At 38.4% G+C, this 27,315-nt stretch overlaps 2 protein-coding genes across 2 annotated transcripts; both read left to right on the forward strand.

Annotated features, from left to right (window-relative positions):
* The first annotated feature begins 10,621 nt into the window (after window positions 1–10,621).
* On the forward strand, window positions 10,622–11,908 carry LOC140136968 (uncharacterized). Its single transcript, XM_072158630.1, has one exon. The coding sequence runs from the start codon at window positions 10,622–10,624 to the stop codon at window positions 11,906–11,908; it is 1,287 nt and encodes a 428-aa protein (XP_072014731.1).
* A 775-nt stretch (window positions 11,909–12,683) lies between these two features.
* On the forward strand, window positions 12,684–13,412 carry LOC140136969 (uncharacterized). Its single transcript, XM_072158631.1, has one exon. The coding sequence runs from the start codon at window positions 12,684–12,686 to the stop codon at window positions 13,410–13,412; it is 729 nt and encodes a 242-aa protein (XP_072014732.1).
* The last annotated feature ends 13,903 nt before the right edge of the window (window positions 13,413–27,315 follow it).

Here is a 27,315-nt window from a genome sequence, read left to right on the forward strand (position 1 = left end):
CTCCAACGATAAAAATAAACCCTTTAAAAAGGAAATTCCGGCACAGAGCGTTCTCAGTAGATTTTTTGAACCTTCAGTTTTTTCATTTTCCATTAGGGAATCCAGATAATATATAAATCCGGCGGGTGGGGGGGGGGGGTGTAGACTACACCGTAGTCCACTTGCCCATTGTCATGATTGTGCATACTCTGGATATTGCATTTAAGCTTAAAACTCCGATTTAATTAATTTGTGCATAATTGATAGATTTTCACAACTGATCATCTTTTCAGTCACCGTCTATACTCCCTCTGTATGTTAGCTTCCCAAGTGGACTACTGACTTTGGATTGCGGTTAACATTTTTAACACGGGACTCTATGGAGAGTTAGGCCAATTTCTGGCCTAACTAAAATTAGTCATGATGTAATGCATCTTTAAATGAATCTGGCTTGTGATTGGTCGCCCAGATCTCGTTATTGTTTAAGGGCAGTGTAATGGGAGAGAACATGGACCTTTTCGAGCTTCATTATTTCTGAATTGTATGTCCAAAGTATATAAAACTATACAATTTTGGAAAGGAAATGAGTCAAGGAATCACATGGTGACGTCAGATTTGTTCAAAAATCTCAAGTTTTTGAAAAAATCACAAAAATTCACTTTTTTACCCCAATTTTTTTTGTGACAACTTAGAAAAAAATCCGTTCGGAGTAAAAAAAATTCAATTAGCTTTTCATGAAGAAGAGACATGAACTTAGGGAAGGTTTTTTTATTTGTTTGAAATTCGTCTCTTTTTTTGAAATATTGAAAAAAACATGTGATAAAAGTCATTTTGTCACTCTATTAATAGGCCTAGGGGTGGGCAAATGAGAACATTTTTTGGAAATCTTTTATAAGACGAGTGGATTCTATGGCCATTTTGGCTGCTGAAACCGAATCCGGAAAGCATTTTTGCGTAAAATGTATATCTATGTTGGTTCAGTGGACTTTTTCAAAATGGCCGCCATAAAACCCCATTTTTTCGACATTTCGCCCCAAAATGTCAAAATATGAACAGCCATGGCTTGTAATAAGTCTTTTATAGGTTTTTGTGTCACTGAATTCAAATATGTGAGTGGACGCGGCGAATCAGCCGTAAACTCGGCAAATTGTATTCTGAGTTAAAGTGTAAAATGTATGTGAAGGTCGTATTCATAGGTGTATCAATTCTTTGCGACAAGTATCTTATCAAACGCTGTTAAAATCAATCAATAATACTACTGCTGAAGAGGATAATAAGCTTCTACCTATTTCTATAGAATAGTTCTTGTCTTTGTTTGCGTTGGCTAAATCCTGTTCAAGTGGTAGATAACAAAGCATTGTATTTTGTCTAGGTTTGTATAATCAACAATGAACAATGAGAGGATATTTCTGAACCTCGTTGACTTGGGGATGATTTGAAATGACCACCAATTTTAACTGTTGGATGTTTATTACCATAAATGTAGAAAAAGAGACATGTAGAACCGATAAAAAATACAATTTTGTCGAAGGAACAGAGTTCAACAAATCATAACCCCGCTTTTGGATATCGTTTGAAGTCAAATGATATACCATTTTAAAGCTTATGGTATATATTTTCTAAACACGAAATAAAACAAAATTGGCCGGGGCCGACTTTACGGCTGATTCGCCGCGTCCAGTCACATATAAACTAACCAGAGTGTTTCAAGCATTTAAATTGCCCGTAATCTGCAAAAAGTTAAAAACAAGATCTTCAAAATCGTATTACAAAGCATTGATATGCATGTACATAAACAGAATATAATAATATGAGCAAGGGTTTTCGCAAACATTTACCAAAAGAACAATGATGACCTACATGAGCCACATAATGGAGTTTTTACCTACAAGGCAATATACAGTACTATGTAGTGTACAGTGTAATGAAAATCACAGCAGTTACAATGCATTCATCAAGAGAGTGTCAATGTCAGTGGAAACATTATCCTCTGGTCTCAGGGCATTTCTTATTGAAGCTCGCAGCTCATCCATACTAAACTTCTCCATTTTGAACTTGCCATCTGCTTTCACACGTCTCATCTGTCGAATGTCTGGGGCAATTGTCAGTCGCAGATAAGAAATTTCAGCTAATAGCTGATTCTCATTCAGCTCAGATAATGCTTCCAAGTTGTTGGGAGTCATGGGACCACCGTGTGTTTTGCATTTCTCCAGAACAGCCAACGTTTTGCTTGCTCTCTTCTTCTTTAGATCCTCCTTCTTGCGCAGCGCTAACTTCGTCGCCGAACGTACTGTTGCTAGAAAATCTGCCTCCAACTTTTGTACCTTCTTTACTTCATCTGAGCACCGTGCCAATTTCCAGCTTGCATTTCTATCCTCTAGAGATTTTGATTCAAAGTCAGAATCTACTAATAGTCCAGCACTTACAAGAATATTCTTCCTGGAATGTGTTTGAATAGAAGTACTTCCACCACTGGCTTTGATTCGATGGTCGAGCTTAGAAAATTCAGACTCGCATCCCAAGTTGGTTAATGGTGCATATTTCATTTCTCCACTGGTTTCACCTTCTGATCTTGTGAAATAATCAGTCTTTGATAGTTGGTTTTTCACTGCATCAATGACTTCTTCAATTACAGCACCTTCAAGCCTATCTTTCCCTGACCTTGGATGTTCTTTTCTTTCAACCATCAACTCATTCAAGTCCACCAGTTTGCTGTCAAAGAAACCTTTCACTCCTGCCCATGTTGTATCTGCATTTCTTTCGTCACCCCTCTTGTCAATTCCTAGTATCTCCATCATCGGAAATATCATCAGCTCACCCATCTTTGAGTAGATTTCTGAACAGCATGTGAACCAGTCATTTTGGATAGGCCTAAATGTAGACACAGCAAGTACAAGCTTGTTACTATTGTTGTCTACAACTGCATTGAAGAAGGCTTGAATTGACCCACGCCAGGTCAAATACTCCTAGGCTAGTTCTGCTATTTTCCCAAATCTGTTCGCCAAGGAATCCTCTAAAGCCATCACCTTTGAGCCCGTTATTTGCCATCCAGGACTTGAAGTCATTATACAATGACACAGAATGTTGTGCATGACTTGGAGATAACAGCTTAGCAATGACAATCAAGCCCAGGGTGTGAATAGAAGAGCTCGGAGATGTAAAGATTCTTTCCCCTGCTGTGACTTCAAGTAGGTTGTGTACACCTATTTTCTGCTCTGTATTCTTAAATACTTTATCAATCGCATGATCTACTCCAACGATTCTATGGGCACAACATTTCAGTATCTTACTTGGGTCTATACCGAGATTCCTCATGAGCACTTCACAGTCTCCAGCACGGTCGGACATCCAGAAGTCTATTTCAGATTACATACATACATATACGAATTTATATTGCGCCTTATCATCAAATATCAAGGCGCATTACAGTAAACTTAAACTACAAAAGACTTACGCTACAAAAAAGATGGAATATAAACAAAAACAATATTATGCAACAGGAAATAAATGTGATTTGAGGAGTTCTTTGAACCGGTTTAGGGTGGGGCCTCACGGATATGCTGTGGAAGAGTATTCCATATCCGTGGGCCAGCAACATGGAAAGCCTGATCCCCTAGGCAGCGGTTTGTATATGGAATGTGGAGTTTGGTTGTATCAAGAGAGGAACGAAGCAAATGATGTCTGGTGTTAACAGATGAATAAAGGTGAACATAATCCTGCAAATAAGTTGGAGCTAACCCATGCACACACTGAAATATGATGGTGAGAAGTTTAAACTTTATGCGTTCTTTAACTGGAAGCCAATGAAGCTCAGTAAGATGAGGAGAAATATGATCACGTCGCTTTAAACCACAAATGTGACCGTACACCACGAATGAGCCGTAAATGTCCTCAATTGTATTCTGAGTTACAGTGTAAAATGGGCATGAAGGTCATATTCATAGGTATTTCAATTTGGTGCTACGTGTATCTCATTAAATGAGGTACACGTAGCACCAAATTGAGGTACCTATGAATACGACCTTCATGCCCATTTTACACTGTAACTCAGAATACAATTGAGGACATTTACGGCTCACCTGTGGTGTACGGTCACAAATAAGACGGACGGCCCGATTTTGAATGCGTTGAAGCTTGTTAAGATTAGTTTCTGTAGTTCCAGTTAAAAGTGAGTTGCCATAGTCCAGGCGAGATGTAACAAGTGCACGAACAATGTGATTACATGAGTCATTATCTAAATACCTCCTAATGTGTGAAATGTTCCTTAGTTGAAAAATCAGAGTTTTACACAAATGAGAGACATGAATATTCATTGATAATGTTGAGTCCAGGTGAACACCTAGATTGCGAACGGATGTAGATGGCATTACAATAGAATTTCCAACTGTCAGATGATCGGTAGAGTATGTTCTGGTATTATGTGGTGAACCAAATAAAATGAATTCAGTTTTGTCCATATTTAACTTTAATTTGTTTAATTTCATCCAGCAACTAATTTCCTGTATACAAGCTTGAAGACGATGAATAGCAAAAATGTTTTCACCCGGTTTCTTTGGATCATAGGCACAGTATATCTGGGTGTCGTCGGCATAAATGTGAAAAAATACATTGTGCTTTCTAATGATGTTACCAATTGGTTGGATATACGTAGTAAATTGAAGAGGCCCCATGATGGATCCTTGGGGTGTTCCACATTCAAGTTTGATTTCTTCAGATAAAGTTTCATTAATGATAACACGACTGCTGCGATTTTGCATGTAGGATTTAAACCAATCCAGTGGGGCACCAGACACGCCAAAGGTTTTACTGAGGCGACCGAAGAGAGTAACATGGTTGATGGTGTCAAAGGCGGCCGTAAGATCTAACATAGCCATAAGAACAACTTTGTTTTGATCGAGCATACTCAAGATGTCACCTTTAACTTTCAACAACGCAGTTTCAGTGCTGTGTCCTTTTCGGTAAGCACTTTGAAAACTCTCAGATAAACTATGATCATACAAATGGTCCTTAAGTCTGGTAGCCACAATGGATTCAATAAGTTTGGCAAGAAACTGAATATTTGAGATTGGCCTATAATTTTTCAAAACATTTACATCAAGAGTGGGTTTTTTCAAAACAGGTCTAACAATTGCTTTTTTGAAAGCATTAGGAAAAATACCCTCTTGCAGGGAAGCATTAACAATCATAGTTATCAGTGGTGAAACAGTGGATATGTTTTGTTTCAAAATCCAAGTAGGGAGGGGGTCGAGCAAACACGTCTTGTTGGAAAGTTTACCCATGACCTGTTCAACTTCCTCAACCGTAGCAAGAGAGAAACAATTTAACACATGAGTCGTTTCATGATCTTCACTGAAAATTGCTTCGTCATTACAAACATTTTCATTAAGTTCAACCATAATTTTATCAATCTTAGTTTTGAAAAAACTTGAAAATTTGTTACTTAGCTCACTAGCTGAATCATGCAGTGGCAGAGACTTCACAGATCTGTTAAGCAGATTGTTTACAGTGCTAAATAAGTCCTTACTATTCGCATCCGATATCTTGGCTCTGAAGAAATCAGTCTTAGCCCTGATGATCATATCATTGACAAGATGGGCCTGGTCAAGATAAACCAAATGATCATGATCAAGATGAGATTTACGCCATTTACGTTCAAATTTCCTGCGTTTTTACGAGCTTCCTTGATTTCATCATTATACCAAGGTAGACGGCAGCGAACAGATACACTCTTGGTGGTAACAGGTGCATATTTATCAAGCAAACAATTATATATATCAGTATAACATGTCACCATATCATTAATATCATCACACTCAACACAGGATAATTTTTCTTTAAGTTCAGTACCAAAAGAAGGTTGATCAAAATTACGGAAATTACGCATGGAACGTGTGATCTTAGGAAGATCAGGTTTTACACGATTTATGGTACAATATACTTGGAAGTGGTCAGAAACAATTGGTACTTTGACAGTCCAGTCAAGAACAACATCATCATCGGGTCTTGATATTACAAGATCGAGTGTGTTACCAAGACGATGGGTGGGTTTAGTAATATGCTGTTCAAAACCATTTGAAGACAGCAAATTGGAAAATTGAGACACATCAGATTTAAATGGTTTATTCATATGTATGTTAAAGTCACCCAATAATATCAGTTTATTTGGTCTAACACATATTTCATCCAGCAAATTGTCAACATCTTTCATAAAATCATTAATTTTGAGATTGCTAGTACCATATGGTGGTTCCCTATAAATACAGATCTACCAAAAAACGTTGACAACGTAAAGAAATCAGCAAGTTTAAAAAACCCACCTCGGCTCACTTTTTGAAACTTGGTCCCATTTGTAAAAGGTACTGATTTAAACTTTATCATATTTATATCAATTTAAAACATTTCCAGAAGTGTTATGTATCTTTAATGTGCAGATGCGATATTAATTTGTAAGCTTTCTGGAACGACCTGAAAGGTTATTATCATGTTCTTGCATGATAAAGCCAATATCTTTTTGTGTTTTGTTTTATAATAATCATGATTAATGATTGAATTAAACGGATAACAAGTAGGCTTGTAATCTTGTTGGCAACAATGTATTCTGTTGAAATGAAATAAAAACACTGATTTGCTGTTGGTGTTCAAAATGGGACCAAGTTTCAAAAAGTGAGCCGAGGTGGGTTTTTTAAACTTGCTGATTTCTTTACGTTGTCAACGTTTTTTGGTAGATTTCTTTTCTTTTTATGAATGTAGCCAAGCAGCTCCAAGCTTGGAAAGTCATCAGGTTACGAAGTGCACCATAAAACGAATAAAACGAAAAATGGATGTTTGAAGTTGCTATTCTTGATTCATGACAATAAATAATTAAACAAAACTTTATCAGTCGTTTATTTTAAAACTTGCTCGTCACGCGTGACTGTAATGTTCAGAGGCGTACACAATGATCAATAAACATTTTAATATACTTTAATTATTCAAGGCTACGTTAACGAAAATGTAAATATGAACAACACACACCCAATGTTGACAATGCCAGAGAGACACACAGAGAGTGAATCCGATTTAGGCCTATACTTCATGTCGGTACTGGTAAATGCGCATATATTTAAGCCTATAAGCCCCAGATAATCGTGTTTTAATGTTTGTGGTTCTTTGTAGCCCTGCGGGGAAATCTACTTGGCTATCCGAATTTCGGGGTTTGTGGTTCTTTGTAGCCCTTCGGGGCAACCTAGTTGAATATTCCTATTAAGCGGCGGTTGTCGGTTTGTGGTTTTTATCAAGCCCTGCCCTCTATCGGGAGCTAATTTATAATATAGTTTAAGCTTGTTGAATATCCATATTTCGTGGTTTGTGTTTCTTTGTAGCCCTGTAGGGCAATCTAGTTGCATATCCAAATTTCGCGGTTTGTAGTTCTATGTAGCCCTGCGGGGCAATCTAGTTGGTATCAATATTGAGCGGCAGTTGTTGTTGATCTTTCGCGGTTTGTGGTTCTTTATAATCGATAGGCCTGCGGGCAATCTAATTGGATATCCAAATTTCGCGGTTTGTGGCTCTTTGTAGCCCTGCGGGGCAATAAAGTTGAATATCGTGGTTTGTGATTTTCATTTCCCTCGTCAAGCCCTGCCCTCTATCGGGAGCTAATTTACAGTCTAAGCTTGTTGGATATCCGTATTTCGTGGTTTGTGATTCTTTATAATCGATAGGCCTGTGGGCAATCTAGTCTTTCGCGGTTTGTGGTTCTTTGTAATCTTTCGTGGTTTGTGGTTTTAATTTCCCTCATCAAGCCCTGCTCACTATCGGGAGCTAATTTATAGTTTAAGCTTGTTGGATATCCATATTTCGTGGTTTGTGGTTCTTTGAAGCCCTGTGGGGCAATAGTTCCATATCCAAATTTTGCGGTTTGTGGTTCTTTATAGCCCTGGGGGGCAATATACTTTGATATCAATATGGAGCGGCAGTTGTTGGCGATCTTTCGCGGTTTGTGGTCTTAATTTGTTGGATATCCATATTTCGCGGTTTGTGGTTCTTTATAATCGATAAGCCTGCGGGCAATCTGGTTGGATATCCAAATTTCGCGGTTTGTAGTTCTTTGTAGCCCTGCGGGGCAATCTAGTTGGATACCAATATTAAGCGGCGGTTGTCGGCGATCTTTCGCTGTTTGTGATTTTAATTCCCCTTATCAAGTCCTGCCCTGCTAATTTATAGTTTAAGGTTGTTGGATATTCATATTGTGATTCTTTGTAGCCCTGCGAGGCAATGTAGTTGGATATCCAAATTTCAAGGTTTGTGGTTCTTTATAGCCCTGTGGGGAAATCTAGTTGGATATCAATATTCAGCGGCAGTTGTTGGCGATCTTTCGCGGTTTGTGATTTTAATTTATAATATTTATATCAAATATAATTTCAGTCTGAGCTGTGAACAGAGCCACTGATAAATGTGTTTTAAATGACGAAGATGTCATGATAGTCAGGCATGGTGATAGCATCTGGATGGTGAAAGTAGGCCCTAGGCCTAGGCCTAAATGTGAATAAAAAATCAAACATGTTTGTTTGATGAAAAAAAATATAATATCACAATAGCAATGGATGTTCGAAATGGTTTTATTCTTGATTTACGACAATAAATTGGTTAATAAAACATTAAAAAAAAAGTGGTGGGAAGTTTCGAACTTGAGCAAAAATTCATAAATGGATTAGAAGTCCATGGCCTTAACCACTTCGCCACGGTGACGTCCCGTTATTACGACGTGTGAAAGTGGAGTATTTATTAATATGAATATATGCTGTGGTCCGGAAAGAATAAAAGAATTGTGAAAAACTTGATTTTTTGGCGAATGGGGTCCAGAATTTGTATGTAGGGTATCCAGGAAAATGCCTGGGTATATTTGAAAGTGATTCTGAAAAATTAGTGCCACAGTGACAGCCATGTATGGCTGTAGCAGTGTCGAAAGATTGTGGATATCAGTATGATTAGCTATGATTTGCCACTAATTTTGGCTATGAAATACCGCGTGAAATAAAGCAAGAATGTTTGTTTATTATCAAACAATCGGATTGACTGTAAGATTGGTGTAACGTTTTGAAATAAAGAGTTATTAAAATATGACACTTTGGACAGTAAATAAGATTTAGCATGGTTTTAGATATATTTTGTACCCAAAAAAAATATCATAGAACAATAGCGTTTTGTTCCGTGTAAATATAGTCTCGCGGTGCATCTGTTTATTCTTCTTTATCAGTCGTTTTTTTTTTAAACTTGCTGGTCATGCTACCGCGTGACTCTAATAAACATCATTCCAGTTCGGATATCAGTTACGCATACTTTCTCAAAAGAGAAAGTGTCAACATCAAGTGGTACTAGAAAGATTCATTACAGTCCGGTACAGAATTCCTATTCCCCCTCGTCTTGCATCTTGACCTCTGGGTGTAGGAACATTGATAAATGAGAAGCCAGGTGGAGTAGCTTCTTTGATCACAGATGGTTGTGCGCATGTGCGAGGCGAGGACGTGTTTTCAACTTCGTCCATCTGACCATCGATATCGCTTCGTAACTTCACCATCCTGAGGAATAATTTCACCTTTTCCCCACGAGGACTGCAAAATATATCACCTTATATTAACATTGGGGTGATTTTCGGACTATTTGGAGTCTAACTTTTCACGTATTTTGGATTAGTTTTATCATCGAGTTCAGCCAACATGACGTCTACGATGGAGTGCTAACCTTGCGCGATTTGGGCTGGGTGTTGTGTTGAGTAGCACTGGTAGGTGTTGGGTGACCCTCTACGCTGCATGGTTTTGTTTTTCATCATCATTCACCATGAAGCAGCAGTCTATTGTGAGTATGTTCCTTGTCGTTATTTGCATAACAGTTGTAAATACTCCATCTGCAGATTCTACAATTGAAGTTGATGGTTATATGCATGGATCTACTGATGTTGATTTGTCATCATATTTATGCCCTGAAGCTGAACTCATTCTGAACTCATACAACTCATACAGTGATTGTATATTATGTGGTAATGTAAACACAGATGCAAATTACAGTTATAGTGCCTATCCGGTTATGTTAATTACATCATTTAACTACCATTATTACCCTGCTGATAACATGTTAACTGGTTTGTGTAGCAGAAGTTGTCTCCTAAAACCAATATGTAATGCCAAAAACTCAAAGAAACTCACACTACTTTACCTATGCATGCTATGTATCATACAGGCAGGTGACACGGAATTAAACCCCGGTCCTGCTTTTCCATGTCCATTATGTAATCTTGAATGCGACTGGAGTAGTTACGCAGTACAATGTGACAATTGTGACTGCTGGTATCATGCTGATTGCATGCACATGAACTCGCCCGTTTATAAAGCCTTAGAAAACAGCAATGCCAGTTGGATATGCTGTCAGTGTGGTATGCCGAGTTTTACAAGTTCATTCTTTTCCACACGTTCAACGTTGCTGTTATCTAATAGCTTTAGTACCCTTGCATCACTCAGTGAAACTGAGGAATTGTTGTCTCCTATGGCTCAATCCTCTCCAAAAACTCTTAATAAAACTAACCAAAACAGTACGCATACTGGAGGAAAAAGACAAAATCCAAAATAAAACCCACAAAACCACCAATACTCGTCACCAATTAAAGGTCATGGTCATAAACTTTCTAAGTTTAAGGGGCAAAACTGCCGAACTTGCAGTTTGTCTCGATAACCATCAACCCGACTTGGTTATCGGCACCGAATCATGGCTTGATGACAGCATAAGTAATGCTGAAATTGTCCCACCTAACTACAACGTTGTTAGGAAAGACAGGCAAGGGGACGTTGGCCCAGAAGGTCATGGAGGTGTCTTTATTGCCTATAAGGCTGACCTTATTGCTGCTCATAGGCTTGATTTGGATGCGGATGCTGAGATTGTTTGGATTCAACTGGAGCTGGTTGGCAGTAAGACTGTCTTGGTAGGTGCATTTTATAGACACCCTAGCTCTAAGGGAGACATTCTTGATCAACTTAATTCCTCCCTATCCAAAATTGATATGTCAAAATCACCTAACATTTGGCTTGCAGGTGATTTTAATCTAGCCGGAGTAAATTGGGCTACTCAGTCAACTTTACCACTCTGCCCCAAACCTGGGCTCTGCCGGCAGTTGATAAACATAGCAAATGATTATGGTTTGGAACAAATTGTGACCAAACCCACTAGAAGGGAGAACATCCTGGACCTCTTTTTTACTAATAACAGCACCCTTGTAGAAAAGAATACAGTTGTGCCTGGTATCAGTGACCATGACGGTATTCCGTCTGTGACCATAAATATAAAACCCAAGGTCAACAAAAGTAAACCTAGAAAGGTCTTCCTGTACCACAAGGCAAACCAAGATCAGATTAAAAGTGATCTGACCCAGCTCAGTCAGGATTTTGAAAGCATGGATGTGGATCAACAAACCGTTGATCAGTTATGGTCCGATTTTTGCGATTCAATAAATGAAACGATGGATAAAAACATCCCATCCAAGTTTGTGTCTGGTAGTAAGATCTCTCCATGGATAAATGGTAGGATCAAGCGTAGACTGAAACAAAAACAAAGAGCATACAATCATGCAAATAAAACTGAAAATCCTGACGACTGGGATAGGTTCCGCTCCCTCCGAAGAGAGGTTTCCAAGGAAACAAGACAAGTTTATAGAAAATATATCCGTGGAGTTTGCATACAGGGGAATAAAAAATTCTGGTCTTTCATCAAAAGTCTCAGAAATGATAGTACTGGCATACCAGCCTTGAAAGATGAAAGCAACATCTGGTTACAAACAATAAAGAAAAAGCAGAATTGCTATGTACGCAATTTGAGTCAGTTTTCACACATGAGAACATGGACCATTTACCTCACATTAACTCACCTAGTTTCCCAGAAATGCCTGAAATTGATATCCAAGTGAACGGAGTTGAGAAGCTGCTCAGAAATCTCAATATTCACAAGGCCTCTGGCCCTGATGGTATTCCATCCCGTATCCTGCAGGAATATGCATCTGAGATAGCACCAGCCCTAACCATCATTTTCAGAAAATCTCTTGCCTCTGGTAATTTACCTGAGAGTTGGCGTCAGGCAAATATATCCCCATTTTCAAAAAAAGGGGAGCGGACCAAGGCATTAAATTATAGACCCGTCTCGCTTACATCCGTGAGTTGTAAGGTATTTGAACACATTCTCCACTCCAACATCATGTCACACCTGGAAAAATACAACATTCTTACAGATAGCCAACATGGCTTTAGGTCCAAACACTCTTGCAACACCCAATTAATTCAGACAGTCCATGATTTCGCCCAATCTCTTGACAATCGTAAACAAACCGATGTCATCATCATGGATTTTGCAAAGGCGTTTGACGTCGTGCCTCATAATCGCCTTTTGCTCAAATTAGATCACTTTGGTATCAAAAACAACACCCACCGTTGGATTACAAATTTCCTTACCCAAAGACATCAAAGGGTCGTTGTGGGTGGCGATCATTCAGATTGGGTCCCTGTTCGATCAGGTGTTCCCCAAGGGACGGTCTTAGGCCCCCTTTTATTTCTTTTGTTTATTAATGACCTCCCTGAAAATATATCGTCTCAAGTTCGTCTTTTTGCAGACGATTGTGTCATCTATAAAGAAATCATGAATGATATAGATGCACAAGTGTTGCAACAGGATTTGGATTCTTTATCAAAATGGGAGAAAACCTGGCAGATGAGATTCCATCAGATAAATGTCAGGTTCTCAAAATTACACATGCTACAAAGCACATTTTCACTCACAAATACAAGCTTGGTGATTCACCTCTGCAAGAAACAAGTTCGCATACATACTTGGGAGTTGAAATAACAAAAGATCTCAAATGGAAAAACCACATAAACCAAATATCAGCTAAGGGTAATAGGGCACTCGGGTTCATCAAGAGAAATCTCAGATCATGTAATGAAGAAACCAAACTCACAGCTTTCAATACGCTGGTCAGACCTACCATTGAATACTGCTCCGCTGTTTGGGATCCTCACAATCAAGATCTCATTTACCAAATTGAAGCGATCCAGCGTCGAGCAGTCCGTTTCATAAAAAATGATTACAGTAGAAAAACGAGTGTCACTGAACTTATGAAGGACTTACACATGAGCAGTCTACAGGACAGAAGGAAAATTGACCGTTTGTCAATACTTCACAAAGTCAGAGAGGGTCACCTGGCCCTTCCAGTGCAAAAGATACTTCGCCCACCCCATCGCCTCACCAAACGAAGTCATATAAATAGCTACCAAGAGCTACAAGTCAATAAAGACGTCTATAAATACTCTTATTATCCCAGAACAATTAAGGACTGGAATTCTCTCCCAGCTCCTCTAACGCAACAACAAGACTCCAAGTTATTCAAAGAAAGCATAAAAGACCACTTCTGTGGCATGTAAGCAGTCCTCGTAGCGCACAACCATATTCCTTGTCGTTTGACCCCACCTGGGGCGTTGATGAGTATCTTCGTAAGAGTAAGAGCACCCTCATCTGAAGTAAGCCAAGTCTCTTGAAGGAATAATATGTCTATGAAACTTTCATGAACGAGATCACAGACAAAGTGGGTCTTGTTTCTGAGTGATTGGACATTCCAAGAGCAAATGTTAAGAAAACGATCAGCGGATGGTAACTGCAGGAGGTTACTCTTACAGACATATATCTCTTTGGGCTTATTTGGCTTCTTTCTTTGCAGGGATGTCATAACTGGGATTTGATTGTTAAGATTATCAGTTGGCAAGTTGTAACTGTTACTGCATAGAAGGGTAGGTCTATTTATAGTATGCGTGCGCTTTCGCAGTCCACCACGTCAGGAATAATAGACAAAGGGATAGGCATCCTAGTCTGCTGCCCTCTTTCGAAATATGTATCCTAGGTCTAGACAATAGGCGGATTAGCGGCCATTTTGTCTTCGACATGATTTTATTCACGTGTCCTTATACTTTAGTACACAAATATAGAAGTTAACAGGTTTACAATATTAAAATTATATTTTGAATATACAATATATTCTGTAGTAAATCAATCAAATGACGGTGATTGTTCAGGTATTATATCAGGGGGATGACACTCACCTCATTTGCATGGCAAAATTACCCGTCTCCTCTGCAGCCAATTTGTTTTCGCTCCATCGAAATCAAGCTGGTCACGGAGGAGACTACCTTCCTTTGTGTTTGTTCATTTGTGTATGGAGAGCCTTTCTTGGAGTCCATGACTTAGGCTACTACGCTCTCAGCTAGAGTCCGACGCTGCATTGTACTAGAAATACCTTTTCTGTGAAATCGCTATAGAGCCAATCGGGAACACGTATTCAATTTATAAATATAGCATTAAATTAGTATCACATAGTGGCCTCCGTGCAGTGGAAAACCTTAATTCTTTCATCAAAAAGAAATGAAAATGACAAAAAAACCGGATCCACCTGTACGCCTATAAAATGGGCACAGAAATTTGTCTCAAATATGAATGAATTTTAAGAAACATACGGGATATGATGAACCAATGACCTGACGCCATGATAGCAGGATCTATTAGTTGTTTTATATACAATGCATATACCGTGTTGTCATAATACCAATATTTGGCATAATATATAACGACTAATATTTAGTATTGTAAATATGCAGTTCATATGCACAAACGAACACTGATCTTTATGATATTCAGGTTGTTGTACATCTCATATAACATGTCATATAGGAGGTCATATGTGTTGACCTTCTCCTATTGTATTTGTTCATCTGTGTATGGAGAGGATTAGCGCCATTAAACGCCATTAAAACTCCATCAGTATTAGGGCGTAGTTCAGTGAACTCACCAGATTGCTATTCCAAGTACTTTGATAAATACAGATAATATGTATTGATGGGTCGAGGCGATTGCATTGAAAACCTAATACATTATTCATAACAGTTACGTAATCAATCGATAGTGCGGACACTTTTCATTTGCAAACCACCAAAATTCGTGATCTTTTAGCGTTGGAAAAGAAACCACGTGAATAGAGTGCCCTCTCAAGAATATCAACTCTCTGATTATATGCTTGATAAAATTAGGCTGTCTGATCAGCTAGTATTCTCCTCCGCCATCAGTGTGATTCCAGACACACCCACTGATCTCTATACACACCACGTACTGTGTTGCGAAGGGGGAGGAGACTAAAGCTGTATTGACGAACACGCATGCGTTAAAAATGATGTAGCCTAGGTCGAACAATAGCGTGACGTCGTTTCCGGCATTGTTCCTATGCACTTTCACACTCCTGACCACGTACACCTCTATTGTCACAGACCAGGGGTTTGGGAAAATTGATTAAAAGTCGGACTTGCGACGAAGTCCGACAATTCCCTGGCCGTGGGTAGCGTGGCCGACAAAAAGGGAATGAATGAAATAAAATGGATAAGTCCCTCAAAAATTGAAGAGGGGAGGGAATTTTGTGGCCTAATTAACAACAAATAAAAATCAAAATGAAACAAGAAATATTGGCAAAAATCATTTTAATTTATATTCCTGCGCTTTCCTTTCATTTTACAAGCATCAAAATCTCATTTTAAAATATTGCACATTTTATTTTAATGGAAAACAGATATTTTATTAATGTCTGTATACTGCACTGAAGACATTTTTTTTATGCAGCTAAATTTTATAAAATGAATTGCACTATTTTTTAGATCAAGATATTTAGTTGAAATCTCATGCAAGTAAGAAAATGATGAACTTATAAAACCCCCATTTAAATTTATATCTAAATCCCCTGCAAAATCGTGTCTGCAGATCAGTACCAAATCTGGCCAAGTAAATCGCTCCAAATCCGATGAAGTGCACCCCAATCCTATCCTGGGCCCCAACTAAAATCCAAAATGGCGTCTTTCCCTAACATTAAATAATAAAATAAACACCGCGCAGCGTTACTACCGCTACTGGCCTCGAGAAGTTTTCCAGCCCCAAGAGAATTGGAAATCATTAAAAACTGGGGCTTAACGCTACCCCAAAAACGTAATTCACTAAACGTACAGCCAAATGAAATCACAAACACTAACGCCCTAACTAAATACCGGTGGGAGTCCTGCCACGGCTCCCGAGCGCTGCCACCACCCATATTGTGTAACTAATCTGTGGTCTATCTCCGAGCAGAGGAGTTAACAATATTAAAACAAAATGGGACCCAGAATAAAATGAAGTGCAACATCGGACCAAAAACGACTCAGTTATCGCCAGATCAAGTATGTACCGCAGACTCAAACTTGCACAGAACTTAAACCACCCTAAAAACCCAAGACTTTCATTCATGACTTCCAATAAAGAGTACTTTTCGTTATTCTGTCCAGAAAATTGCCAGCTCTCAAGGAAACCAGCAAGACAAAAATTTAGAAAACATCTCAAGTAGGGTAGTCATAAATGAAAGCCATACTCGGCTCCCAGGCTGAAATTTTGATACCCTAAATTTTAACATCCCCAAAAATTTAACTAAGACCTAAACATGAGATTTCAATAAATATTTGTCCTTTTAAATATTTTCTTGATGAAACGCGACAATAAAAACAAAATAATAAATTGCGACCTAATTTCAAAACCGATTGCATTTCTAGTTTTCATTTACATGCTCTCAACAATAAACACTGAAGGTTTTAAGCCCGCTCCCAGGACACAAATCACAACCAGCCAGCCCGGTTTGACAACCTAAGTCTTCGTCAGATTAGGTACAAAACCACGGCCTCGGAAAGAAATTTCCGCGCGCCAGATTTGAGGAATTTGCATACACAGGGAACTAAAAAAATGCAAGTTGCGCTTTAGCCTAAAAAAATTGTGAGACTGCGTAAACGCAACATTCACAAAGGACACGGCAACCGCCCCCGGCTGTAACCAGGCGGCTGACACTGAAAAATTTGCATGGAAAAATGACCCGTCTCCTCCGCAGCCAATTTGGTTCCGCTCCATCGAAATCAAGCCGGTCACGGAGGAGACTACCCTCCTTTGTGTGTGTTCCCTTGTGTATGGAGAGCCCTTTTTGGAGTCCGGAATGACTTAGGCTACGCTCTCAGCTAGAGTCCGACGCTGCATTGCACTAGAAATACCTTTTCTGTGAAATCGCTATAGAGCCAACCGGGAGCACGTATTCGTTTTGAAAATATAGCATTAAAATTAGTATCACCCTTGTGGCCACCGTGCAGTGGAAAACCTTAATTCTTTCATTAAAAGGAAATGAAAATTAAAAAAACACGGATCTACTTGTGCACCAATAAAATTGGCACAGCAATTTGTCTCAAATATGAATGAATTTTAAGAAACATACGGGGTATGATGAACATTGACCTGACGCCATGATAGTAGGATCTATTAGTCGTTTTATATACAATGTATATACCGTATTGTCATAATACCAATATTTGTCATTATATATAATGAGTAATATCTAGCAACGTAAATGTGCAGTTCATATGCACAAACGAATACTGATCTTTATGATATTCAGGTTTTTGTACATCACATATAACATGTCACATAGGAGGTCATACGTGTTGACCTTCATCTATTGTATTTGTTCATCTGTGTATGGAGAGGATTAGCGCCATTAAACGCCATTAAAACGCCATCAGTATTAGGGCGTAGTTCAGTGAACTCACCGGATTGCTATTCCAAGTACTTTGATAATACAGATAATATGTATTAATGGGTCGAGGCGATTGCATTGAAAAACCTAATAAATTATTCATAACAGTTACGTAATCAATCGATAGTGCGGACACTTTTTATTTGCAAACCACCAAAATTCGTGATCTTTTAGCGTTGGAAAAGAAACCACGTGAATAGAGTGCCCTCTCAAGAATATCAACTCTCTGCTGTAACCTTCAATGTGTTAAGCGTGCATGAATGAAAACACAAACAAATTTTGAAATGCATAGGGAAGATTTAACTGATGGAAATCAAAAACATGAAATTTAATTAGACTTGACACGCCCAGATTTTACTAGGCAAATAAATTTTGCAAGCTTAGACCTGCCACGCCCAGCTAATTTTGCCAGGCAAAAATTTGTTTTCAAGCCTAAATTTTCCCCACAAATTTGCCAACTCAACACTCTGAGTAATTTTAGTCTCTAGAGAAATGAATGAAAACCAATTTGAAAACTGAGAATACAATTTTCTCATTCCCAGATACAACGAACAGCTATTGTTCGAAACTGCTGACGTGGCGTCATCAGCAATCTCCAGAACAACAACAGCTCAAGAAAAACAAAATTTAAAACCGAGAATACAATTTCCTTATTCTCAGCAACAAAGAACAACCATTGCTCGAAACTGCTGCCAATTATCAGCTATCTCAAGAACAACGACGGCTCTAGAAAAATAAAATTTAAAACCGAGAATACAATTTTCTCATTCTCAGCTACAAAGAACAACCCTTGTTCGAAACTGCTGTGGCGTCATCAGCAATCTCCAGAACAACGACAGCTCAAGAAAAATAACAAACTCATCACAAAAATCTTGTCCATCAAGAAAAACAAAATCCAGGCAACAAGTCATGTTAACACAACCTGTGTGTCAAACATTAAACAGCCAAAGCTTCACCCATATCAAAAATAATTCATTTCTCCAAATACCCAAAAATCACTCGAGTAATAATGCACCACTCTTTACCTTTAGATCTGCATGCATAGCTGGCAAAACTCAGACTGATCAGAAAAATCAAATTGTCTAAGAACTCCCATCAAGCATACAAAGGAAAAAAACAGGTGCAAAATATTGATTCCAAAAATTGATTGCCAAATCCCAACTAAATTTTGTCGCCCTCTCTTGACAACCCAATTTAAATCTCCCTCCAACTTAAAATGAGGGCAGTATTCCTGAAAATCATTGGTGCTGAACCAGAGGGCGAGAAACTTGTACAAAATGCCAAACCCAATTCGTAACAAATGTCCCCCCCTTACCAGAGTCGTGTCCACACGACTCCAGATATTGACATAAAAAAAAAAATTTAAGCAACCAAACATTTTTAAAGAAAAGGTTAAGTTCTTGACATCTTCAGGATGAAGTCTGCATCGGTTGGTCGGTGGTAGAGTCATCTGCAGCAGAACAGTCATCGACGAAAGAGAATGGAAAGGGCATAGAGGTCAGGCGAAATTGACTTCAGCTGGTTGCGCAGGCCATCCGAAGACAACGCCATCTGTCTGGTACCCGATGTTGAAGAATAGTTTGGTTTGGTAAGTTTGGTCGAAGTTCACTGGACGAACTTGTTAACTTGTTAAACCTGACACAAACTACATCTCAGATTGGTGTTCGAAGCGATGAAAAGATGATCGAAGTAAAGACTTGTTTTTCGAAGAGTCACTAGAAGCGAAGATTTGGTTTAAAGTAGAAGTTCCATTTCTGAAGATAACAGCCCAGCAAATGATATCGATGATGATGTCAGCATTGATAAAAGTCTTAAATTTCAGCCACCAGACTGCACACCGAAGAATTGATAACAAAGTTCTTCAAATTCCTTGTTGTATGTAAACCAACCATGTACAAATGTATGTATGGCCATCACGATTGGTAACAGCTTCAAAAACAAAGTTTATTTCAGGAAGAACTGAAGATGGAGAACAATGTGATAAAGTTCAAGTTTGGTTTGAATTTGACGTTGTTGAAGAAACGCTGGACTCCCAATATCAAAGTTGTAACAAAGTTTATTATACGTTGAACTGCTCATCTCGGAAAGTGGTAGCAACTTGAACTGTTCCGTGCCATGTACATCTGAAGTTGAACCAAGGTTGTTGACACTCGACGAAATACGTCATTATCGCGCAACCTCCTTGCCCTCCTTTCTCATCAGCACTCTCAGTCCCTCAGCTCCACTTCCCATTGGTAGATCTTGATGTTCAAAGTTCAATCAGCTACAGTTCATTTTTAATCATCAAGTTGCATACAATTCTGTGTGTATGCACAATTATTTGTTTAGCATGCACAATAATTTCATGCACAATAATTTAGCATGCACATTAATTTGATTATCATGCACAACAATTTGTTTATCATGCACAATAATTTAGCATGCACAATAATTTGTTTATCATGCACAATAATTTGTTTATCATGCACAATAATTTAGCATGCACAATAATTTGTTTATCATGCACAATAATTTGTTTATCATGCACAATAATTTGTTTATCACGCACAATAATTTTTGTTTGGCATACACAATATTTTTTTTTAATTTTTTTTTTATTTGAAAATAGTTGGCACCAATAATTTTAATGAAAAAAAAAAATATCCATCATTAATATTTCCTATTTCCAATATCTTCCGCTAGTCGCAAAAAAAAATTCATTAAGTTTTTAAACATCAAAAATTGTTATTATAAATCAATCTTTAAAAAAAAATCAGTACCACCTGTATTCCATTTCGAAACCATTGAAAGTCCCCCCAAGAAAAAGTAGTGACTATAATCTGATAACATAATAGTCATCATTATGGCACTTTTCAGCCTGATTAATTCACAAAGGAGGTATAAAATCAATGACAAGCATTACCAGGGACAATGAATGGAACACAGGTGGTACAGGAGTCCAAGGAGAACCAGCCATGCATGCCCTGAAAGAGAAGTTGCATTATATACAATTGAGTTGGCAAAATAAACACAAAAACCAAATTCATGTCATAAACCTGTTTCCATCAGTATTTATTCTACTACAAAAAAAATAATGTACCTACATTTTCAAGTCGCAAATAATTTTTTTTTTAGTACAATTATGCTCACAGCAATAAACAGGACATTTTATTGATGAATGCGCAACTTTTGATTTTGACAAAAACATTTTTGAAAACAGTGAAGCAATTTTATTTCACTGTAGGAAAGCTGAAAGCATGATTTAATGAATCCCACCGCTGCCACCAAAAATTATGTCACAGACCAGGGGTTTGGGAAAATTGATTAAAAGTCGGACTTGCGACGAAGTCCGACAATTCCCTGGCCGTGGGTAGCGTGGCCGACAAAAAGGGAATGAATGAAATAAAATGGATAAGTCCCTCAAAAATTGAAGAGGGGAGGGAATTTTGTGGCCTAATTAACAACAAATAAAAATCAAAATGAAACAAGAAATATTGGCAAAAATCATTTTAATTTATATTCCTGCGCTTTCCTTTCATTTTACAAGCATCAAAATCTCATTTTAAAATATTGCACATTTTATTTTAATGGAAAACAGATATTTTATTAATGTCTGTATATTGCACTGAAGACATTTTTTTTATGCAGCTAAATTTTATAAAATGAATTGCACTATTTTTTAGATCAAGATATTTAGTTGAAATCTCATGCAAGTAAGAAAATGATGAACTTATAAAACCCCCATTTAAATTTATATCTAAATCCCCTGCAAAATCGTGTCTGCAGATCAGTACCAAATCTGGCCAAGTAAATCGCTCCAAATCCGATGAAGTGCACCCCAATCCTATCCTGGGCCCCAACTAAAATCCAAAATGGCGTCTTTCCCTAACATTAAATAATAAAATAAACACCGCGCAGCGTTACTACCGCTACTGGCCTCGAGAAGTTTTCCAGCCCCAAGAGAATTGGAAATCATTAAAAACTGGGGCTTAACGCTACCCCAAAAAACGTAATTCATTAAACGTACAGCCAAATGAAATCACAAACACTAACGCCCTAACTAAATACCGGTGGGAGTCCTGCCACGGCTCCCGAGCGCTGCCACCACCCATATTGTGTAACTAATCTGTGGTCTATCTCCGAGCAGAGGAGTTAACAATATTAAAACAAAATGGGACCCAGAATAAAATGAAGTGCAACATCGGACCAAAAACGACTCAGTTATCGCCAGATCAAGTATGTACCGCAGACTCAAACTTGCACAGAACTTAAACCACCCTAAAAACCCAAGACTTTCATTCATGACTTCCAATAAAGAGTACTTTTCGTTATTCTGTCCAGAAAATTGCCAGCTCTCAAGGAAACCAGCAAGACAAAAATTTAGAAAACATCTCAAGTAGGGTAGTCATAAATGAAAGCCATACTCAGCTCCCAGGCTGAAATTTTGATACCCTAAATTTTAACATCCCCAAAAATTTAACTAAGACCTAAACATGAGATTTCAATAAATATTTGTCCTTTTAAATATTTTCTTGATGAAACGCGACAATAAAAACAAAATAATAAATTGCGACCTAATTTCAAAACCGATTGCATTTCTAGTTTTCATTTACATGCTCTCAACAATAAACACTGAAGGTTTTAAGCCCGCTCCCAGGACACAAATCACAACCAGCCAGCCCGGTTTGACAACCTAAGTCTTCGTCAGATTAGGTACAAAACCACGGCCTCGGAAAGAAATTTCCGCGCGCCAGATTTGAGGAATTTGCATACACAGGGAACTAAAAAAATGCAAGTTGCGCTTTAGCCTAAAAAAATTGTGAGACTGCGTAAACGCAACATTCACAAAGGACACGGCAACCGCCCCGGCTGTAACCTTCAATGTGTTAAGCGTGCATGAATGAAAACCCAAAAACACAAACAAATTTTGAAATGCATAGGGAAGATTTAACTGATGGAAATCAAAAACATGAAATTTAATTAGACTTGACACGCCCAGATTTTACTAGGCAAATAAATTTTGCAAGCTTAGACCTGCCACGCCCAGCTAATTTTGCCAGGCAAAAATTTGTTTTCAAGCCTAAATTTTCCCCACAAATTTGCCAACTCAACACCCTGAGTAATTTTAGTCTCTAGAGAAATGAATGAAAACCAATTTGAAAACTGAGAATACAATTTTCTCATTCCCAGATACAACGAACAGCTATTGTTCGAAACTGCTGACGTGGCGTCATCAGCAATCTCCAGAACAACAACAGCTCAAGAAAAACAAAATTTAAAACCGAGAATACAATTTCCTTATTCTCAGCAACAAAGAACAACCATTGCTCGAAACTGCTGCCAATTATCAGCTATCTCAAGAACAACGACGGCTCTAGAAAAATAAAATTTAAAACCGAGAATACAATTTTCTCATTCTCAGCTACAAAGAACAACCCTTGTTCGAAACTGCTGTGGCGTCATCAGCAATCTCCAGAACAACGACAGCTCAAGAAAAATAACAAACTCATCACAAAAATCTTGTCCATCAAGAAAAACAAAATCCAGGCAACAAGTCATGTTAACACAACCTGTGTGTCAAACATTAAACAGCCAAAGCTTCACCCATATCAAAAATAATTCATTTCTCCAAATACCCAAAAATCACTCGAGTAATAATGCACCACTCTTTACCTTTAGATCTGCATGCATAGCTGGCAAAACTCAGACTGATCAGAAAAATCAAATTGTCTAAGAACTCCCATCAAGCATACAAAGGAAAAAAACAGGTGCAAAATATTGATTCCAAAAATTGATTGCCAAATCCCAACTAAATTTTGTCGCCCTCTCTTGACAACCCAATTTAAATCTCCCTCCAACTTAAAATGAGGGCAGTATTCCTGAAAATCATTGGTGCTGAACCAGAGGGTGAGAAACTTGTACAAAATGCCAAACCCAATTCGTAACACTATGAGTAGATCTATTTACAGAGAGTAGTTATTCTTGAGAGGGCACTCACCTCATTTGCATGGCAAATTACCCGTCTCCTCTGCAGCCAATTTGGTTTCGCTCCATCGAAATCAAGCTGGTCACGGAGGAGACTACTTTCCTTTGTGTTTGTTCATTTGTGTATGGAGAGCCCTTCTTGGAGTCCGTTTGGACTCAGGCTACGCTCTCAGCTGGAGTCCGACGCTGCAGTGTACTAGAAACACCTTCTCTGTGAACTCGCTAGAGCAAGGAAAATAAAAACTGGTTTCATTACTATCTGTTTTTGAGCTTTTTTGCAGGTCTGCGACCATGGTGTTACCACAACTGTCTTTGCGTCATTAACATGTGCTGGAGTCTAGCACAGGTCAACCAAAGTCCCGGATTTTAATAAGACAATAATGATTGACACACACACCAGGAAGTTTCTCATCCAAAAGAATGAGAAAATTTAAATTCTCACCATTTTGGCCGTTTCTCATCAAAATGTCCGTTTTCTCATCCAAAACTTCCTTTAATGTATTAAGTTAGCTTAGGCCTATTGATCCTAAATTTGCTGGTAGGGTAAAACTCGTTTTAGGGGGTGTTTAAAAAGTTGGCCACACATGCGTATAGGCCTACATTATCATACTTGAGTGCCCCTCCCCGGTGAAATTTGAGACTCATTTGGTCACCGTCCTAAGCGTCCTTGCCCACACGAGTCGCCCAGGAGTAGGCCCTACCCGGCATTATTAATTATTAGTGGTTAGCCTCCTAAATACAGTCGCGTATCGTGTTGTCAATTATCGTTACTTGTGTCCATGGATATGACCCCATGTATAAGTAGGCCCCTAGTCTTCATAGAATTCACACAGTCTATGCCATGTCATTTACGGATACAAAGAGGATAATAATGTTGAGGGCGCCCACAAAATCTTACACCGTCTTACACAATGTTCCAAGGCAAAGTTCAGTTTAATATTTACTCATCGTAAAAATACAGACGTTTTATTATGTGATGATGTTGTCTGGATGGGTGGACAGTTGTCACACTGTGGAAAAACAACAACCGGGAATCCGCATTCATTTACAAATAGCAATGATTAAATTAGTATCACATAGTGGCCTCCGTGCAGTGGAAAACCTTAATTCTTTCATCAAAAAGAAATGAAAATGACAAAAAAAACCGGATCCAGCTGTACGCCTATAAAATGGGCACAGAAATTTGTCTCAAATATGAATGAATTTTAAGAAACATACGGGATATGATGAACCAATGACCTGACGCCATGATAGTAGGATCTATTAGTCGTTTTATATACAATGTATATACCGTGTTGTCATAATACCAATATTTGTCATAATATATAACGAGTAATATTTAGTATTGTAAATATGCAGTTCATATGCACAAACGAACACTGATCTTTATGATATTCAGGTTGTTGTACATCTCATATAACATGTCATATAGGAGGTCATATGTGTTGACCTTCTCCTATTGTATTTGTTCATCTGTGTATGGAGAGGATTAGCGCCATTAAAACTCCATCAGTATTTGGGCGTAGTTCAGTGAACTCACCAGATTGCTATTCCAAGTACTATGATAAATACAGATAATATGTATTAATGGGTCGAGGCGATTGCATTGAAAAACTAATAAATTATTCATAACAGTTACGTAATCAATCGATAGTGCGGACACTTTTCATTTACAAACCACCAAAATTCGTAATCTTTTAGCGTTGGAAAAGAAACCACGTGAATAGAGTGTCATCCCCCTGCTATTTATTCCAAGTTCGGTAATCTGTGACCAAACAGTTGGGGCAAGTCTGGTTCTTATACAAGACTGTCCGATTTCAAGGAGTTTATCACGGCTGTAGTTAGTAGATGGTGTTTTGTACATAGGCCTACTATCCAAATGATATGAAGGCTCAGGGCCGGGGCAAGGGGGTGACACTAAACTCACGGTTGTTCTATTAAACACGCAAAGCAATGACAAATCCCGCTGGTTTGCTTGGTAGAAAATGAGTCCAGTTATTGATCGGTTATGAATATTCATGTTCGACCCTTTGATCATGTTAAATTACGGCTGACAAATAAAGCCGCCATTCAGTATGCGAACTTTGTCTGTTCAATGCGAGTACCAAGCTTGAAAGTGCGCCCGCTATACGGTCTGAGACCACTGACCTCTGCACCCGTAATGGCGGATTGGTATTTCCATTAGGCACCAGAGATATGTTTTTATTGAAGGTCTGCTAATTTGAGAAGGGAATGACTTTTTACAATAGCAATGTCGAAATTAGGACTTGCTGTCAATAATGCGATGGAAATTCGAGAAGGTATGAAATACAAGTAGTATTTTAAGTCAAAATCTTTTACACCACATCTGACCGATCAGAAATGAAGACCACTTCATCCCTTATTCATATTTCTATCACCAAACGCCGTGTGGAAATTACGTAATCAGGGTCCTTGAACATTTTAAGCTCTACGGCTGTTTTGACATAATATAATGACATTGTTATACTCGATTATATATCTTTGGGAATTAACATTTCTTTTCAAGAGCAGACCAATGGTGTTTGCTTGAAATGAATCTGATATAATTCAATATTATTGGAATTGAATTCTACATATGCAGCCAGGGACGGCCACGCTGGCACCATCTATAGCTTCAAGCTGCTTCAGTCGGCGGAGCTCTGCCTACAGACAATAAAAAAGCACGTAAATGTCACATTTGATAAACTTAATACATTTAATATCACCCCCATTGTTGTATAAAGAAATCGTGTACAAAATATACCTATATACAGAACGGTGATTTATGCATCAATTAAACATGCCTGTACACTTCCACTGTTTCGAACAGGCTCCGTCTGCATGCCATGACTAGCGCCATCTATACGGTCTGAGGCCAAATTTAAATAACAATACGCTATTTAAATAACAGTGCAGCTCATGCTAATGAGATAGTGCCGTTTCCTACCAATTATTCCATTATTTGAAAGGACAGCCAGTGTTACTGAGATGCTCCAGGATATTCAATGGGATTCTCTATCTACTCGTAGGCTACTTCAACAATGTTCTATGTTTTATAAGATCAAACATGGACTTGTCAATATCCCCTTCCCGAGCTGTGTTACTCCATCCAACCGACAGGGGAGAGTCTCTAACATCTGCTCCTACCAGAACATCCAGGCCAGGGTTAATTCCTACAGATTCTCCTACTTCGTGCGTATCATACCTGTTTGGAATAGGCTTCCTACATCTGTGGTGATAGCTCCTTCGCTTCACACTTTCCAGAGTTTGGCACTACCAATCCTGAGGGATCTGCAGCCAACCTCAACACATCACAAATTCTAAGGAGCAGTGGTTTTTACTTGCACCCCTTCAATGTATATTTTTTCGAGCACGAATTAGCACGTCAGCACAGCACAACTCCTTGGACAAGTTTTCAGCTTCTTCTGGAGTATACAATTCAAGATTCAAGATTCCATGGCCGGGGTTTGGACACACATCACCTGATTTGAGTATGATCTCCTCTTGATAGGTTGCAGATGTATTAGAGTAATAAGGTACTCTTGTTTTCAGAAACCGGCAATGTTTCAATACAGTAGGTCCATAGAAATGACTAGTGCTAGTAGATTCCAATAGAAAACCATGGTGGTCACTGATGCATGGGCCTAGCAAGGCTACCACACACAAAACTACAGTGAACAGCATGGTCCTTGGTTCAGATCAATATCCAATTGTTGAGTCAATAGAAATCC

Source organism: Amphiura filiformis, chromosome 17, assembly GCF_039555335.1.
Source record: "Amphiura filiformis chromosome 17, Afil_fr2py, whole genome shotgun sequence".
Lineage (NCBI taxonomy): Eukaryota > Metazoa > Echinodermata > Ophiuroidea > Amphilepidida > Amphiuridae > Amphiura > Amphiura filiformis.